The sequence below is a fragment of the Marmota marmota genome, unplaced genomic scaffold, assembly GCF_001458135.2.
Source record: "Marmota marmota marmota unplaced genomic scaffold, marMar, whole genome shotgun sequence".
Lineage (NCBI taxonomy): Eukaryota > Metazoa > Chordata > Mammalia > Rodentia > Sciuridae > Marmota > Marmota marmota.
Window position 1 is genome coordinate 19,729,992 of NW_026000108.1, and position 16,852 is coordinate 19,746,843.

Below are 16,852 nucleotides of genomic sequence, written 5' to 3' on the forward strand. Positions count from 1 at the left end.
CATGTTTCTAATTATATTCCTAAAGCTAATAATGCTTTAGGTGTAGTTTGCAGTAGGGCTTTTCTTACATCTTCATAAATACTGTGCATAATAATTTCAGTAATCAAACCAAACAAAATATAGTTGTCCCTTAGTGTCCCTATGGGGTAGGTTTCAGGACTTACCTAGGATATCAAAATTTATGGATGCTCAAGTCCCTTGTATATTCATGTGTGATGTTTTTGTGTAATCTGTACACACTATATACTTTAAATCTCTAGATTACTTGGATAATTTCTAATACAATAGAAATGCTATGTAAATAGTTATTATACTATATTCTTCAGGAAATAATGATGGGGGAGCGAGGAGGGAAAGGAAAAAGTCTGTCTATATATTAAGTACAGCCATAATTTGTTTTCCAAATATTTTAAAACCTAAACAGTTAGTTCTAATCTGTAGATTTGGAGCTGACAGACCAACTGTAATCAAAATATAGTAATTAAAAAATGGTGTCTTAGTTGTTAATTTAAAATCATCTTCTTTCAAAAGTTTTGCAATCCTTCGTACGATCATCATGATGCATTTTTAAGAGTATTTTGAGGAATATATATATATATATATATATATATATATATAAAGTTGTTGATTGCACATGTAAGTTTTAGTACAATATCAATATAATTCCTCAAATAGGTTAACTTTAAGAATGGAAAGTTGGGTTTAACAAATATCATTTTTAGATTCTTAACCTATTAAAATCCAGAGTTTTTAGTTCTGTGACTGTTTCAAAGAAATTGACACAGGTGCATTCAAATATGTTGGAAATCATAATCTATAGCTTTTATATAAATATTCATTTTTTTCTAAAAGAGAGAGAGAGAGAGAATTTTCATATTTATTTTTTAGTTTTCGGCGGACACAACATCTTTGTTTGTATGTGGTGCTGAGGATCGAACCCGGGCCACGCACATGCCAGGCGAGCGCGCTACCGCTTGAGCCACATCCCCAGCCCTAAATATTCATTGTTATATTTATAGTTATATTTTTATTATATTATCTATAATTACATAATACATTATAATTAGGTTTTTATAGGTTTTCTGCCTCTGGGATGAAGGGACAAAAATAGGTTAATATCTTTTCGTAGTGTTTTTTTTTTCCTATTTCTCCTGAAATAGTCATTATGAAATATTTACTTTCACTTATGTTCAACCAATATTGATGTGCCTACTGTTTTTCAGAGCACATCATCCATGCCTGCCATCAGTTCTTTATGTGTACCTGTCACTTGTGTATTGAGAGTGTATGTGTAACATTTTCACTTATTTAGTAGTCATTATTCCTTCTGTATTCCAGACTTTGGTGGTGAAATACTAGGTTTACAAAAGACTTTAGACTTCACAGTATAGTGAAGGAGGCTGTAATAACTGGAATGGAAATGTATTTGTTTCTTTTATAAAAAGAACAAGATGAAGTGTTTTATACACATTTGCGTAAGATTTTTAATAATTAATTTTGCAACTAAAAGAGGTAGTTGGGTGTTACAATTTTTGATGGATTTTTTTGTTATAGTCCACTATTTGAATATTATGCTTTCACAGTGAATTATGCAAAAGACTTATGCTGATCATTTGAGTTTCTTAAGGTAACAGATTTTGAACCCTCAGTATAGTAATTCTGCAAGATTGTTTCAGCAATTTAAAAAATGATGTCAAATGGTTTCTTGTTCAATTCATCTAACTTGTTAGGAAATATTGGCATTCTAGTTCAGTTTATCACTTCTGCAATTAATTTTGGAACGCAGTGTTACTGAATGGTTTCCATTCAAGTCTTAAAGATGCTTAGGAGCTTCCTGTCCTTAATTTGGGGGATTTTTGTCAGTGCCTTTTATTATTCTTTTAGTCATTATTTGAAACATTGTTAAGAGCTATCCATTGGCTATTGTGTATTATCACTGCTAATCTGACTGCATGCCTTTAGCCTCCCTCAGTTAATAAATGATTTCTCTTCCCTTGAGGATAAGACTTGTAGCAGTCCAGGGAACAAGATGTAGCTGAGAAAATAGACATTGTACCCTTTTAAGGAAAATATCTTTTATGGTCATATTCTTTTGTCAACTGAAATTTTAATTGATAACTACCATAATTTAGGTCAACCTTAAAAGATTGAGAAGTGCATAACTTTATGGATTTACTTTGTAGAAATAAAATGAAGTTTCTAAATATTATTCTGATCTTCCATGGTGGCTTTTAATAAATGTGCATGTAGTTCCTTACTAAAACATAGACAACAAGTGTTTATGTAGTTATAAATTACAAAACAGACTAGGTTTTTTGTGAGGAATTTACATAATTAGATCATTTCCATTTCAGCCATGCTTGAAAAATAAATTTATGTATTTGACTTGATTTTTTTCTAGTTGCTTCTGAAAGAAAGATTGGTATAGGTGTGTGAATGGGTGTTGCATTTAAACATTGTGAAATTAGATACTTGTCCTCTCACTTTCATCTCTTAACTGTGATGTTGAGCACTTGACTTAAATCTCTCTGATCCTTAATCTCTTTATCTGTAAAAGGAAGGTAGATCAGAATGAAGTAAAATGCCATGAAGTCTTTAGCATGGTATGTGGTACATTATTAACAAATGTTAACACCAGTACCATTCCCTTCCCCCATCTACATTCTACAACAGTGTAGCTGTAGGAAAAAGAAATGCAGAAATTCCAATTGAAGATCCAGATTTAAGTCTTAATTTTTTTATTTTACTATATATGTTTTCTTGGGTCAGACATTTTTTGGGTTGTACTTTAAGTACAGTCTGCTTTACCTATAAAATTGGGTTCTGAAAATTAAATGAGGTAATGAGTAAGTCTTTCTGACCTACTTTCCAGTGGTTAACTTTTTTTTTTTCCCCTGTGCAGTGAAGGAACTGTGTTTCAGGAGCATGAACCTGGTAGTTGTGTGTAGGTTACAGCACACACACATACACAGCACCATTAACTGGTTTTAAGTAGGAGCAAGGAGGGGCCAGAGGATTTCACTAATGTGGTGAAATTATCAGTTTAAAAAGATGGCTGAAACTGCAGACAGGAATTTCATTGGACCAGGTCCTTTGTTCTTTTTTCTTCATTAGTTTATTTCTACTTTGGTCAGCTTTTTTCCCACACGTGATTCTGCCACCATTGTTAGCTTTCTGAAGCATGGTCTACATTTTGTAATCTGCATTCCCCATAATCTGTAATCAATCTAAATCTTAAAAACATATCATTTTTTTCCCCCTGACACTGGGCTTGAAAGTTTTTCATGAGCTGACTCTATCTTTTCAAGGAGGAAATAGTTTCACTTTCTGCTTAGCATGTGTTCTTTGCCCTAGCTGGGAAACTTTGTCATCTTTGTGTATTGACCTTTACACCAGTTGTTCCATATGCCTAGAATATTAACAGAAACTTTCTCATCTTCTTTCTTTTTTTCTGGGAAGCCATCTTTATGGCTTAGCTTTTTAAAAAATTTCCTGATGGATCATCCTAAAGTAATTTTAATTGCTTTATGACAGTAAGTGCATGTATTTATTGATAAGATTAATTAGTTCGACTTTCTTTGCATAACTCAAGTATTCTTTTTGGTAACTGGATAGTATTAAACTTGCAGCAGAAACAGAGTGAATTCTTAGTAGATTTAAAATGATGCATAAAGCCAGGTGTAGTGCTGAAGGCCTGTAATCCCAGTAGTTGAGGAGGCCAAAGCAGGAAGATTACAAGTTCAAGGCCAGCCTGGACAAATTAGTGAGACCCTAATAAATTAAAAGAAAGGGCTGAGAGTGCTACTTAGTGGTAGAGTGCTCCTGAGTTTGATATGTAGTACTGGGAGAAAAAATGTGATGCATACACTTCTTACTGTACCTTAATAATGGAATAATTTTAATGTTTTTATGTAAGAGAGGTGGGTTGTGGTGAACAGGAAAGAGGGACACAGATACCTGCCAGTGCAGTCAGGCAGTAAAACTTGATGGATAGCCATTCTGTAGAAAGTAATTTTTCCTCTGCTGTCATTCCATAGCAATTAACACAGAAGACTTCTTGTGATCAAATCAAATGTGTGTAGGGTTTTTCCCCACACACAGAACAGGTAAACACAGTATAACAGACAAACACAGTACTCCAGTGAATACCATCTGTCTGTCCTCCAGTTCATTTCATTTCTGACACTTATCTACCTGGAGATAACATCAGATCCCAAAGGTCTAGGGCTTTGTCCTGGAGGCTGCCCCTCCCACATGCCTAGCACAAGTCCCAGGTGGTTTTTTCTATTCTTTTTTGATAGACTGCTCTAAACAGGATTGCTTCAACTCCATCTTTGAGTTCCATTAATTTGCCAGACTAGCTCACAGGACTCTGAGTAACAGTTACGTTTACTGGTTTATTATAAAGGATAATAAAAAGGTGGCGAGGTAACTAGGGCAAGGTATAGGAGAAGGGGCTAAGAGGTTCCATGGGGCATACTACACCCTCCAGGAACCTCTGAGTGTTCACCTATCTAGAAGTACTCTGAACGCTGTCCCTTTGTGTTTTTAGGGAGGCTTCATTACATAGACCTGATTAATTAAAACATTGGTCATTTAAGGTTAAATCAACTTAACCTTCAGCCCCTCCCCTTCCTAGAAGTTGTAAATAAGGGGTAAAGTCCCAAGCCTCTAATCCTGCCCTTATCTTTCTGGTGGCCAGCCCTCATCCAGAGTCTACAAGGGGGCTGCTTGCCTTCAGTAAACTTATTAGCATATAGAACCACACTTATCACTTTGAAGATTCCAAGGATTTTAGGAGTTATATGCCAGGAAACAGGGATGAAAACCAATTGTATTTCATGGTATTAGAGTCAACTATCTGTTCATTTATATGCATTCTGTTAGAAATAAACTTTAGAAACTGGTACTCTTTTCCATTTAATGACTACTATGCAGTAAGTGATTCAGTAATATTTACATCAGGACATTGTTTGAAGGAAATCCTGTCACTTAACCAGTTCCCTTTAGTACAGTTGTGTAGGTGATTTCCATTTCTCATTCAACGAAGAATAGAGTAGTAGTTATTTGCAAGTGTACCTGGTTCCTAGCAAGTCTTCAGACATGTTTTTTAGTTATTTTCATTCCTTGAGAAGAAACTGAAGAAGTAATTTTGCAAGTGTACCTGGTTCCTAGCAAGTCTTCAGACATGTTTTTTAGTTATTTTCATTCCTTGAGAAGAAACTGAAGAAGTAATTGGGGTAAAGGAATTTGTGGGACTCACTAGAAAGATCTCTAAAACAATGGCTAACACCTGGTGCTTCTCATTCATCCAAGGGTTCACATTAAAAATTACAGTGTTACATGCTACTAGCAGCACCCTTTGTTTTTGTAGTCATGGCAGCTTAACACAGCGCCCTAGTGGCTTAACATACAAACACTTAAGTCCTTATTTTTTGTTTTTGTTTTTAAGTCATTGAAATTATGAGGCTATCATTCAAATGGAAGCATTATAGTTCTTCGGAACCATTATGATCTCAAAAGGAAAGGAGAATGCTAAAGATACACTGGCTGAGGTGTTTTGAGGTGCACCGAAGTGTTCCAAGCTGTCTGTGACTTACCTTAACATGTTCTTGAAGTACCATGGCGTGGATTAAAAGGTATGCTTTAGAAATCTCTCAGTGACCCCAGGGTCATGGGTAGAATGAATGCTCAGATTCTATATCTTATTGCATATTTTAATATTTAGATTGCAAGTGGTTATAGATTTATAGTGCTATTTTTGTTAAAAATATTGAAAGTTTTATGATTGAATTTTTTTCCTTTTTGAGATAAGATTATGGAAGACATGAGGGTAGATATTTTCCTTCAGTTTTAATAGTAATAGTGTAGAAATAAGCTATAATTTATTTTACCACATAGTTTAGGGATTATTCATGTGTTAGTCTGTAATTATCTTTCGGTTTACATCATAGAATAGTTCTCTTCAGTGCCGTCATTTCATGGTAGCCTGAATAGGGTAAATTCTTCAGATAGAGTACTAATTTGGCCAAACAAAACTGTTCTATTTAGTCCATTTATAGTAGAGTTTTGTCTTTTGCACAGAATTTTCATTTAGAGGCAAATGAGTGAGTTTTAAACTATTTCTTAACTGATATTAAAAAATTTTTTGTACTATATGGCTGCTAATAATTTTGCTTTTTTTGAAGAGTGGTACAATTGAACCAACTTAGCGAGAATGCTGAATTTATTAATATTATATCAGATTCTGCATTCTTAACCTATTAGTTAATAAAGGAAACTATCTTTGGAAGAGAGGTATAAGTCATAGATAGAAAACACGAACAGAAATACATTGGTAGAATCCACGACTTTTGCCAGGTTACCTTGTTCTATAAGATCCTTTTGGTATGTCAACAGTTAAATTCTTTTTTTTTTTTTTTTTTGTACTTGGGTTTGAACCTAGGGGCACTTAACCACCGAACCACATCCCCAGCCCTTTTTTATGTTTTATTTAGAAACAGAGTCTTGCTGAGTTGCTTAGGGCCTACCTGAGTTGCTGAGGGTGGCTTTGAACTCGGGATTCTTCTGCCTTAGCTTCCTGAGCCACTGGGTTATAAGCGTGCACCACCATGCCTGGCCAAAAGTTAAATTCCTAATGGAATTTAATTATTAAAACTACACAAAACTTTTATAATAAAATATCCCTAGTGATAGTGATCTAATCATATTCCAAGGTAGTCATGTGCTTAATTAGCCAAAGTAGTCATTCATTTCAACTTGGCATTTTATGTGTAATGGCATACAATAGTGTCTATCCTCCAGAAAGATATTTTGGAACATAATGGTTTTTAATGTATTGTTTACAAAATATATTTCTCTATAATACTTGCTACTTAAAGTGTAAAATTTTTCTGGGTTAGCACATGGTCCTCCATTTGTTTCCTTTGAACTTCAGAGGGATTTTGATGCATAGCCAGAGTTGGCAACTTCTCTTCTTACTCTAAAAAGTTTATACGTTTTTGTTTAAGAGCTTAGGGATCAACTGACCTGTGCTTCACATCTAATGCTTACTTTGTTATCTTGATAGGTTGTGAGAATGATCTGGAAAAATATGAATTTATGTATAAAAACTATAGAGACATAAGCATATTATTATATAAATCTGCAATACATAGATAATTTGCTATATTTGCTATACATAGATAATTGTACACATATGCTTATGCAGGGTTGGGCACATGGGACAAAATGGCAGATCAGCTGTGATAGTGATGATTTTTAAATGCCAAATCAGGATTTATGTGTGTGTGCATGCACATTATTTTCTTTTTTTTTCTGCCCTGACTCTTTTACTTTGTCCTGTACTCTTTCTAGAGTAAATCAATCATCATTATTTGGGTTTTTTGGGTACCAGGGATTGAAACCAGGGGCACTTAACTACTAAGCTACATCTCCACCCCTTTTTTAATTTTATTTAGAGATAGGGTCTTACCGAGTTGCTTAGGGCTTTGCTAAGTTTCTGAGGCTGGGTTCGAACTCTTGAGCCGCTAGGATTACAGGTACAGGTGTGTGTCACTGCACCCAGCAGTTGCTTTTTTTTGTTTGTTTGTTTTATCAGTGAAAGAAGGTAGCCACTAGAGACTGGTAATTTATCTATGGTTCTATTACTCTGCTAGGATGATTTTTGTGTTCTCTGAAGCTTTGTTTTTCAAATTGTTGGTTTCATCCCATTTATTAGTGGATCAAGAAAACATTTTAGTGGTTTGTGACCAGCATCAAAGCATATTTCAGAATAGGAATGTGTCAATGCACTGGATGTAGAAAAGAATGCATTGCTTTTTTTTTTTTTAAAGCTTATTCTTCAATTTTTAAAGCAGTTGAAATGAACAAAATCTATGCATATTTATGTGTACATTGATTAGTTATGTTTTTGTTCTAGTAAGTGTATGCCTCCTATAGGCACAGAGTTCCTCAGAAATACTATTAGCTTTATATTGTTTTGCTTTGTTGAAAAGAAATGACCAGGATACATTTTAGTCTGTGGTGAAAGAGAATATGGTGTGCATATTCTTCCTGTACATCATCTTCAAAGGTCACTCTTTTATCTTTTTTGTTTGAAGTAAAGGTTATAACAGGAGAATAGGGAGTAGAAGAGAAAATGAGAATAAAACAATAGTAGCTTTAGAGTGGTATTAACCAAGGCTATTTTATCAAGTAGAGTGATATTGTATGCTGCCTCTTGGCATACATTTTGGTGTTTATCAATTCATAGACCAGTGTTTTTCATACACGTTCTGAAATTAATTCCTTAAGTTTCTGCCCCCTACCCCTTACAGAAACAGAATAGAACAGAAAGTTTCATGAATGTATCACCTGATATAGTTTTTTTAAAACTTCTGTTTCAAGGGTAGGCATTGGTACTGGATTGGACAGATGTTCTTGTAATGAGTAACTGGAAAGCTGTGTGGAACTCAGGTCTTATAAATCCATGTTGCCAAACTGATGTCAGCTACAAAAGCTACAAAAGCCTGTAGATAGCCATCACAAGTATTATCAAATCAGTGGTCTTATTTCTGATGGTAGGGAATAGTTAATTAGCTATGAAACCTATGTTTTTGTTGTTTTATTATTTTGTGAGTATGTGTGTATTGTTTGTTTGCCCTGGTAAACATGTAAAGGTTTATAATTAAGAATTTACAATAATCCAGCCAGGCACATGCCATAATCCCAGCAATTTGGAGGCTGAGGCAGAAGAATCACAAATTCAAGCCCAGCCTTAGCAATTTAGCAATGTCCTAAGCAGCTTAGACCTTGTCTCAAAATAAAAAAAGATCTGGGGATGTGGCTCAGTTGTAATGTGCCTCTGGGTTCAATACCAAAGGGAAAAAAATGAAAAAGAAAGAATTTATAGTATTTCCTAGTTGTGATTTACTCTTACTTTGTATTGAAGTAAATGATTGCTGTAGTTAGAAAAAAACCTGATGATACATCTTAAAATTCACTAAATTTATTTTATGTGTTAGGATTTGTTCCTTTAACAGGTGACTCTTTAATTCACAAGATAAATATAAAACTGTAGAAATTCAGCATAAATCAGATATATATTACAAATATTTAAGGTGGTCAGATGTTTAAATGTAGAATTTCTGTGTGTGAGGATTTTGATAATATTTAAACTTTTATTTTTCTTGAATTAGTGCATTTGCTTATACAGTAGCCTTGTAACAGCAGTTATTTATAGATCTGTTGAGGATAATCACAGTATCTGGTGAATATTTTTTAATAAATAAGGTAGGGCAGTATCATCATATGCACATGTGTTTTAAGATTATGTCAAAAATACAATTTTTTTTGTCTTCAGAAAACAGAAGATGAAGACTTCTGGTAAATTGTTTCATTACAATGGAATTTGTACATTAGTTTTCTACACTTGGGAGTTGAAAAAACGGAATAATTCTTGCCAGAAGAGGAGGGCAAAAAATAAAAGCCTGTTTTATCTTTCACTTCAAGTTCTTGGAAATCTTGTTAATGTACATAGTTTCTTTTCCAAACTGGGTATGACATACTCCTTAGAAATTGTGTTTTGAAATTATAGGAAGTAAAGCCTCCTAGTCATGGGTTAACTGCCTGATGGTAGTTGCTAGTCTTTGTACAGATGTGTGCAGGCATACACTGTTAGTGGCAGAGCCCTTGGATGAAGCTTCAGCTCCGTTGGTCCAAACAGACCAGGCTATGTCACCTGTCCCAGTATGCCAATTAAAGAGACAGCAGTGATGAAGGGCAGGAAAGGAGCTTTTGACATGCCGTGATCAACTATGTCTCAAGGAACTGACAGAAACTTTGAGGTTTTATAGAAAAGGGCACAAAGGCGGGTTGTATGGCTGAGAAGCTTGTATAGCTCCTGAGAGTAAATCACTTTGGTCAGACTATGATGGGGATCAGACTATGATGGGGATGGGTTCTGTGAAGCTTTGGGACATCCTCAGCACCTGAGGGCATGATTTGGTTCCTCACCTGAGATATTGCCCCAGGTTTTGTTGTGGGCGATTGTTCTTGCTTGAGGGTGGGGGGGCATCTCACCTTGGGTTATCTGTTCTGCTTGCAATTGCTTGGGGGTAGTTTCAGTCCCTTGTTATAAAGATGCTTATCAATAAAGATTGTAGTTCCTGGAATCCAAGGTAGCTGCAGGAGAAAATGACTCAGAATGAAGGGGGAAAAAGAATGAGAGAGGGGGGAGGGATGGGGCAGGCAGGCAGATGGAGTCAGAAAGGGACAATATGGAGTGTTATGTCAGCGACTTAGTCCTCTTTCACTAAGAGATTCTGAATGTGAAGTATGGAAGAATTAAAATTCCTTTATTCTGTTGCTTTGCTTCTCAAAATTCTCTCCATCTCCCAACTGCTCCCAGTCTTATCCAGTTCTTTCTACTCTCTTTCGGTAGGTAGCCCTGTTTGGCTTTTCATCATTAAGATCATTGATTCTTTTTCTCAATCATGTTTCCCACTCACTTCCAGCTTCACCATATCTTACTTTATCTTGGTCATCTGTCAGGAGCTATGAGTTTTCATGTTGTCTCCTTGTGGCATTTGTTTCTTCAGATCTGTGTCCCTTTTCTTTGGTTATCATAAATGCATGATACCAGCTTATAGTCTTTTTCTTTGGTACTTTTTTGTTTGTTTCTAGGGAATAGTTGAGAAGGAAACTAAACTATGTTCTAGTTTAGTTGTCTCCAACCTGATATGAGTAGCTAGAGATGCACCCCAACTCCATATCTAGATTTAGAAGAAAGAGCATATCATGAATTCTGTATTAATTATTAGATATTATTTCAGCTGATTTTTGGTTATAAAAAATAAGTTAGAATCACCTTTCAAAGATTAAGATGAGCTGCTGTGAGTCTATATTTAAAATGATGTTTTAGCTTCTGAAGACAACAAAACTTGGGAGTGAGTTCATAACCCACTTGAATCAAAGTGTGAAATATGATATGTCAAGAACTATGTAATGTTTTGAACAACCAACAATAAAAAATAAAAAAAATAAATAAAAAATAAAAATAAAAAAATAAAAAATAAAGATTTTAAAAAATTAAAAAAGTGTTTTGAGTAAATGGGGTATTGTTAGAATTAAATATGTTCTCAAAACTAATTGTACCATCTCTCATTACTTTGAAAAACAGTACTATTTTGGATGACTGTGGTATCTGGGGTATCTCTTCAAAGAGTACTTTATAATTCATTTCAAGTATGAACCTTATTGAAAAAGTGAAATATACTGTGTTAGTACATGTCAGAAAAATCAGGGAATCATCTATTTGAAAAATACAATGAAGCTACTTTTTCTCGCACTGTGGAACTGCTGGGCATTATAAGGAAAGTACGTAGATGAACAGGAATATGTGTGTGTGTGTTCTTTCTTCAAAATGCCAAACTTACTGTTTAGATATGGAGCAAAGTTTTCATTAGTGGTGTAGTTAGGCTCACATAGGTGAGAGTGAGTGAGCAAGTGAGCCCCTACCTCCAGGGGGAAACCACATTAAGATCAAGCTGACCTTCTCCACTGGTCTGTGGGCCTTGCTTTATCAACTGTATGTCAGCATATTATCTTTAGAAATAATGACTATAAATGTGCTACTTTGGAGGAAGGCAACTGCCTCCTTTTGTCCTCCTACCCTTAATTGTTATAAGGAATCCTGGGGTAGAACTGTTGATGCAGAGGTAAGATAGAACACTTTGGAAAAAGTACTTACTTTGAGGGCCTTTGTGTCTTGTTGATACCAGTACTGTGATAGTAGTGATGAGCGTGATTGAGTAAGTGTTTCTCTGTGTGTATGTGTATACACGCATATATAAGAGTTAGTGGTAGCAGCTAAGCAACTAGATTAATAAAATGTGCATTAAATTTAGCTTTATCAGGACCCTTTGTTGTTGAAATATCTGTGGAAAAACTAACCTGTCAGTGAAAATTCTAGCAGAGGCATAGAACATGGGTGCATATATAAAGCAAGGAGGGTTTGGAATAAGTAGGATCCACTGAGAGCATTCACCTTTGAAGTACACACTGACATTTCCTCTGCGGAGAAACAATTTTCAATCTTTGCTCTAGTTCCCAAACCTATTCTTTACCACCATTAACTGATTTTGTTTATTTTGTTGGTACTGTATCCCTGGCCCCTGGGACAGTGAATAGTCACAGCAGGTTCTCAGTAAATATTTGTCAAATGAATACAATTTGGATAACCCTAGGTTGGGGGGGGGGTGCTTGTTGTTGCTTTGTTTTGGTGCTGGGAATTGAACCCATGGGTACTTGATCATTGAATTATATCCTATCCCTTTTTATTTTGAGACAGGGTCTTGCTAAATTGCTGAGGGCTTCACTATGTTGGTTTGGCTGGACTGGAACTTGTAATTTTCCTGCCTCAGTTTCCCAAGTTGCTGAAATTACAGATGTGTGCCCACTGTACCTGGCAACACTAAGTTTTTAGATTTACATCTATCCTGTCATGGCATAACAAGCCTTTCTCTTATTAATCATCTCTTAATTTACAAGTGGAGAGAAGACCAGATATCTTATTGATGAACCTCTAAATTTACAAATGGAGAGAATGACCAGATATTTAAAGAAGTAATTTTATTTTGAAATGATCTTAGTTTCAGTATATATGTTATCACTAAATTCTTGTGAGTTTGGTAGTGGGTCTGAAGACAGAGAAGTCTCAAGTGTGTTATTACACTGACATTTAACGAATATTGTGCTTGAGGTGTTCCACGCCAAGCATTTCGCATTTATTAGCTCATGCTTCACAACAGATCTCTAGTATTCCCATTTCACTGACATGGAGACTGAAGCTCTGCAATACCTATGAAAGCATTGAAGTGGGGGTTGTTTTGTTGTTGTTATTTGTTTTCATTTTTGTTTTTGGTCAAAAGGCAGGCTTTGGGGGAGCAAAACTTGGAAATAGTGTACATAATAATTGAACAGATCTTTCTTGCCATGGGTAAATGTGCAAGTGTGAGATTATTTATAGGGAAAGCCAGATTGTGATCTGTGCTCATGTTTTACAGAAGAAAGGCTCTGTATTCCAACTAAAACATTTCCATATTTGGGACTGACCAGATTTGGTCTGTTAGGAGGTGGACAATTGCCCTTTTATGGCCACCCAGATCCTCCATTGCTGTCTTGTTTCTCTTTGACTTGGTGGCTCTGACACTCCCTCAAGCAGTCTTGTTCTCCTCTGTCTTTTGTTACTGCTCTCTTGGCTCCAGTGTTCTCTGTCTCCTTTGCTCTCTATCCGCTCTTTGTACTCCACAGCTCCCTTCTCTCTTCCTTTCCTCCCTCCCAACTCATTACTTGCAACTTGAGCAAACAAAAGAATTTCCTCTGCATTCTGACTATAAAAGAATAATAATGTGAACATTGAATAAAGTCAACTTTTGAGTCACAGAACCAGGCAGGCCAAGTGAGAAAGTGAGCTGGCCAACAAAGGTCAGTTAGGAGGATGCTATAAAAATAGCATAAATCTTAGATCCTAGGAGGCTGTCCAAAGTTAAAAGAACTGACCCAGGACAAGTAGTATTTTGTTTTCAGAATAAAGAGCTTGTTGACCTCCTGGTGCTTACCACAGGCTGTGTTTTTATGCTGAGTGTATACAAAAGGGAGGCAGAGTAAACCTATCCTATAGACACCCCAGCCCAGGCCTCCTGTCTGGACTGTATTGTGAATGGGGGCTATGGAGTTGAGGGAAATGAGCTTCTTGAGTACAGTGACCAGACCAGTACACCCAAGGTTAGTTCTTGAGGACTACTAGAATCAAACCAAGATATTCGCAGCTGTCTTAATCCACTTTGTACTGCTGTAACAAAATACCACAGACTGGGTAATGAATGAAAATAGTATATATCTTACAGTTCTGGAGGTTGAGAAGATTACCATTGAGGGGCCACATCTGGTGAGGTCCTTGCCTGCAACATTGTAACATGGTAGAAAGTATAAGGTGGGCAAGAGGTTATGCACAGGAAAGGGAGGTTAAGAAGGGGCTAAACCCAACTTTATAACAAATCCTCTCTCACAATGACAATCCATTTATGAAGGCAGAGCCTTTGGGATGGAAACAACTCCCATAAGGACCCGTCTCCAAACACTGATGCATTGGGGATTGAATTTCCAACATAAACTTTGGAGGACATATTTAGACTATAGCAGTAGATAAAAGGTGAACATTAAAAAATAACTTCCTTTCAACTTTTTTTTTCTCCCTTTCAATTTTGAATTTCATCCCAAAGTTCTAATTTATACTTAGAATGAAGGATGTCTTTTCAATCTGATATTTCTCTTCATACCTAAAACTACTAACATTTTTAAATAACAGGAAGCTAATTAATCAACCAAATTATTATCAGCTTAAACATTGTGGCATATTAGATATTAGATTATTATTACAGTAAAGAATTACCTTTGGTGAAATTGCTGGAGACCTACACATTATATATGCAAGTTTTTCTATCAATTGGTTTTAAGCAGCAGAACTAAATGAAGGAACTAATAAGGTGTATACTGAGAGCCCCAATTGGATCTGGATTGGCACTTCATAGAATCTTTCAAAAGTTCGGTATTTTGAAGTGTCAACATGCTTCATAAAGAATGGCTTTGTTGAGCCAGGCGCCGTGACACACACCTGTAATCCCAGCAGCTTGGGAGGCTGAGACAAGGGGATCCCAAGTTTAAAGGCAGCCTTAGCAACAGCAAGGTACTAAGCAACCCGGTGAGACCCTATCTCTAAATAAAATAGGGCTGGGGATGTGGCTCAGTGGTTGAGTGCCCCTAAGTTCAGTTCCTGGTACCAAAAAAAAAAAGAATGACTTTGTTGAGCAAGTGACAGTAACCTATAACATTGTATTTGGGGGGAATTCTCATAGGGAAAATAGTTTTATTAAGATGAGAAATTAATCATTGTTTTTAGCTATTTGAACTTGGTGAAACGTTCTCTTCTCATTGAAAGATTTGTAAAGTTAATATCAGCTCATTCATAATTTTTTTCTCTTATAGAAACAAACTTCAGAGGCATTTCTTATCAGTTTGTTTATAATCCTTATTTAATTCAGAAATGGTTGGTCTAAATAATATGGTTTAAGAGCTACAGTTCCATAATAATTTTTTGTTGCTTTTTCTTTAACAGATGATTTGCTATTATTATTGTTCATTCACTTAGTAAGCACCACTGTGTACAGACTTGTATTTGAGAACTTGATGTTTACTATTGCATGCATTTGAGTCAACCTAAATGTGAATCATACGAATTTATTACTTTGGCCATATGTCTCCAATGTGTGTGCCTGCAGTTAAACAAACAAAATTGGCTAGCATAAAATATACAGCTTAAAATAACCCTGGTGCGTGTCCAGTTTATTGTGGAAAAAGCTTGGCATTTTTTTTTTTAAATTGATAGGTTACTTTAATTCTTTAAAAAGCTTGGATTTGATTAATATCTAGAGCTGGTAACACAATTAGATTTTTCTAGTTTATTTAACTTTACAGCATTCTTTATATTCTCTGGTTGGATTACTACAATGTATAATCCTCTGGATTTGGCAGTTTTAGTTTGCTGAAAAATAGTTTATAGGTAAATAAAATGATTTTGTGAAACATTAAATAAGTTTTTATATGACACTTTTTTTAAAAAAAAATATGAAAAACAAATGGTCATCATCAGTGAGTTTTAAGGGGAAATGTCCTCTTGGGGGAAAGGCAAGAAAGATGAGTGGTTTGTGCACCAGAGTATAGCTTCCGTATGTATTTATCTGTGGGACTTGTTGTCCTCAACCATAATATGATCAATGTGTGGTCAGAAGTAGTGGAAAGCCCTACCTTGTAATTCTCTGAGCTTCAGTTTTCCCTTGTAGGTTAAAATGCTGACTCAGGATTGTTAGCAAGGCTTAAATGAGAAATTATACAAGGAGATCCATCTATTCTGTGTATTCTCTCTTGTTTGCTCTGCTGTATGAAGACTGAGGAAGGTGTGGGTGTAAGGGATAAAGAGTTTCTTCTAACCTTACGGAGTGAGGGAATGGAGATAGAGATGAGAATTTGGATTATAGATAATGGCATTTGTTAGTGAAGTGCTTGTGGAAGGCAACAAGGAGGGAAGAGGTCCGGCTCGCTAGTAACAGACAAGAGAGACTCCACTGTCTTTAAGGAACATGCATGTGCAGAAGGCAGGGAGAGAAGGAGTATTCAGAATGAAGTAGCTACAGTGGAGCTAATCTCCAAAGAAAAACTACTCTATTTTTAAATTCAGTAATTTCATTTAAAGCAGTTGACTAAGACAGTAAAATAATAAATTAATTCTGTAACATAACAGCTTTGCAGTTTACATAGTTTAAATTTATAACACAACAAAGTACCAACTAAGTACATAACATGAATGAACCAAACTCTGAAAGTTAAATCTCTTCCTTCCTATAGGCCTTATTCTTTTCTTGCTCAGTGCCACCTCCAGTTATGCTATTGAACCAGATTCATTTTGCCTGCTACACAGTATGCCAGTCACTGAAGCAAGCCTTGAGAAAGTTTATTTTCAAGGCAGCCAAGCATGGAGACAAGACAATAAGTCTCAAATCTCTCTCCCCTAGGATAAGGTTTGGGAATATTTATGGGATAAAGAAGCAGAGTGTACCGGATGTGGTGACTCACACCGATAATCCAGTCACTTGGGAGGCTGAGACAGGAGAATTCTGAGTTCAGAGCCAGCCTCAGCAATGGCGAGGCCCTAAGCAACTCAGTGAGACCCAATCTCTAAATAAAGTACAAAATAGGGCTGAGGATGTGGCTCAGTGGTTGAGTGCCCTTGAGTTAATCCCTGGTACCAAAAAAA

General features: G+C 35.8%; 1 protein-coding gene and 1 non-coding gene across 8 annotated transcripts in view; both read left to right on the plus strand.

Annotated features, from left to right (window-relative positions):
* Rbpj (recombination signal binding protein for immunoglobulin kappa J region) overlaps positions 1–16,852 on the plus strand; it is a 209,934-nt gene that overhangs the window by 139,427 nt on the left and 53,655 nt on the right. For 3 of the 7 annotated variants that reach the window (XM_048784294.1, XM_048784296.1, XM_015482011.2), the window contains exon 2: positions 5,453–5,639. The exons of the other annotated variants lie outside the window; for them this stretch is intronic. In XM_048784294.1, the coding sequence (XP_048640251.1) occupies positions 5,623–5,639 (17 nt within the window). In that variant the 5' untranslated portion in view covers positions 5,453–5,622. The remainder of the gene's footprint in view (positions 1–5,452; positions 5,640–16,852) is intronic. 7 annotated transcript variants of the gene reach the window in all.
* Positions 13,585–13,715, plus strand: LOC125611018. Its single transcript, XR_007341129.1, has one exon. It is a non-coding gene; the product is annotated as a small nucleolar RNA SNORA51 (small nucleolar RNA).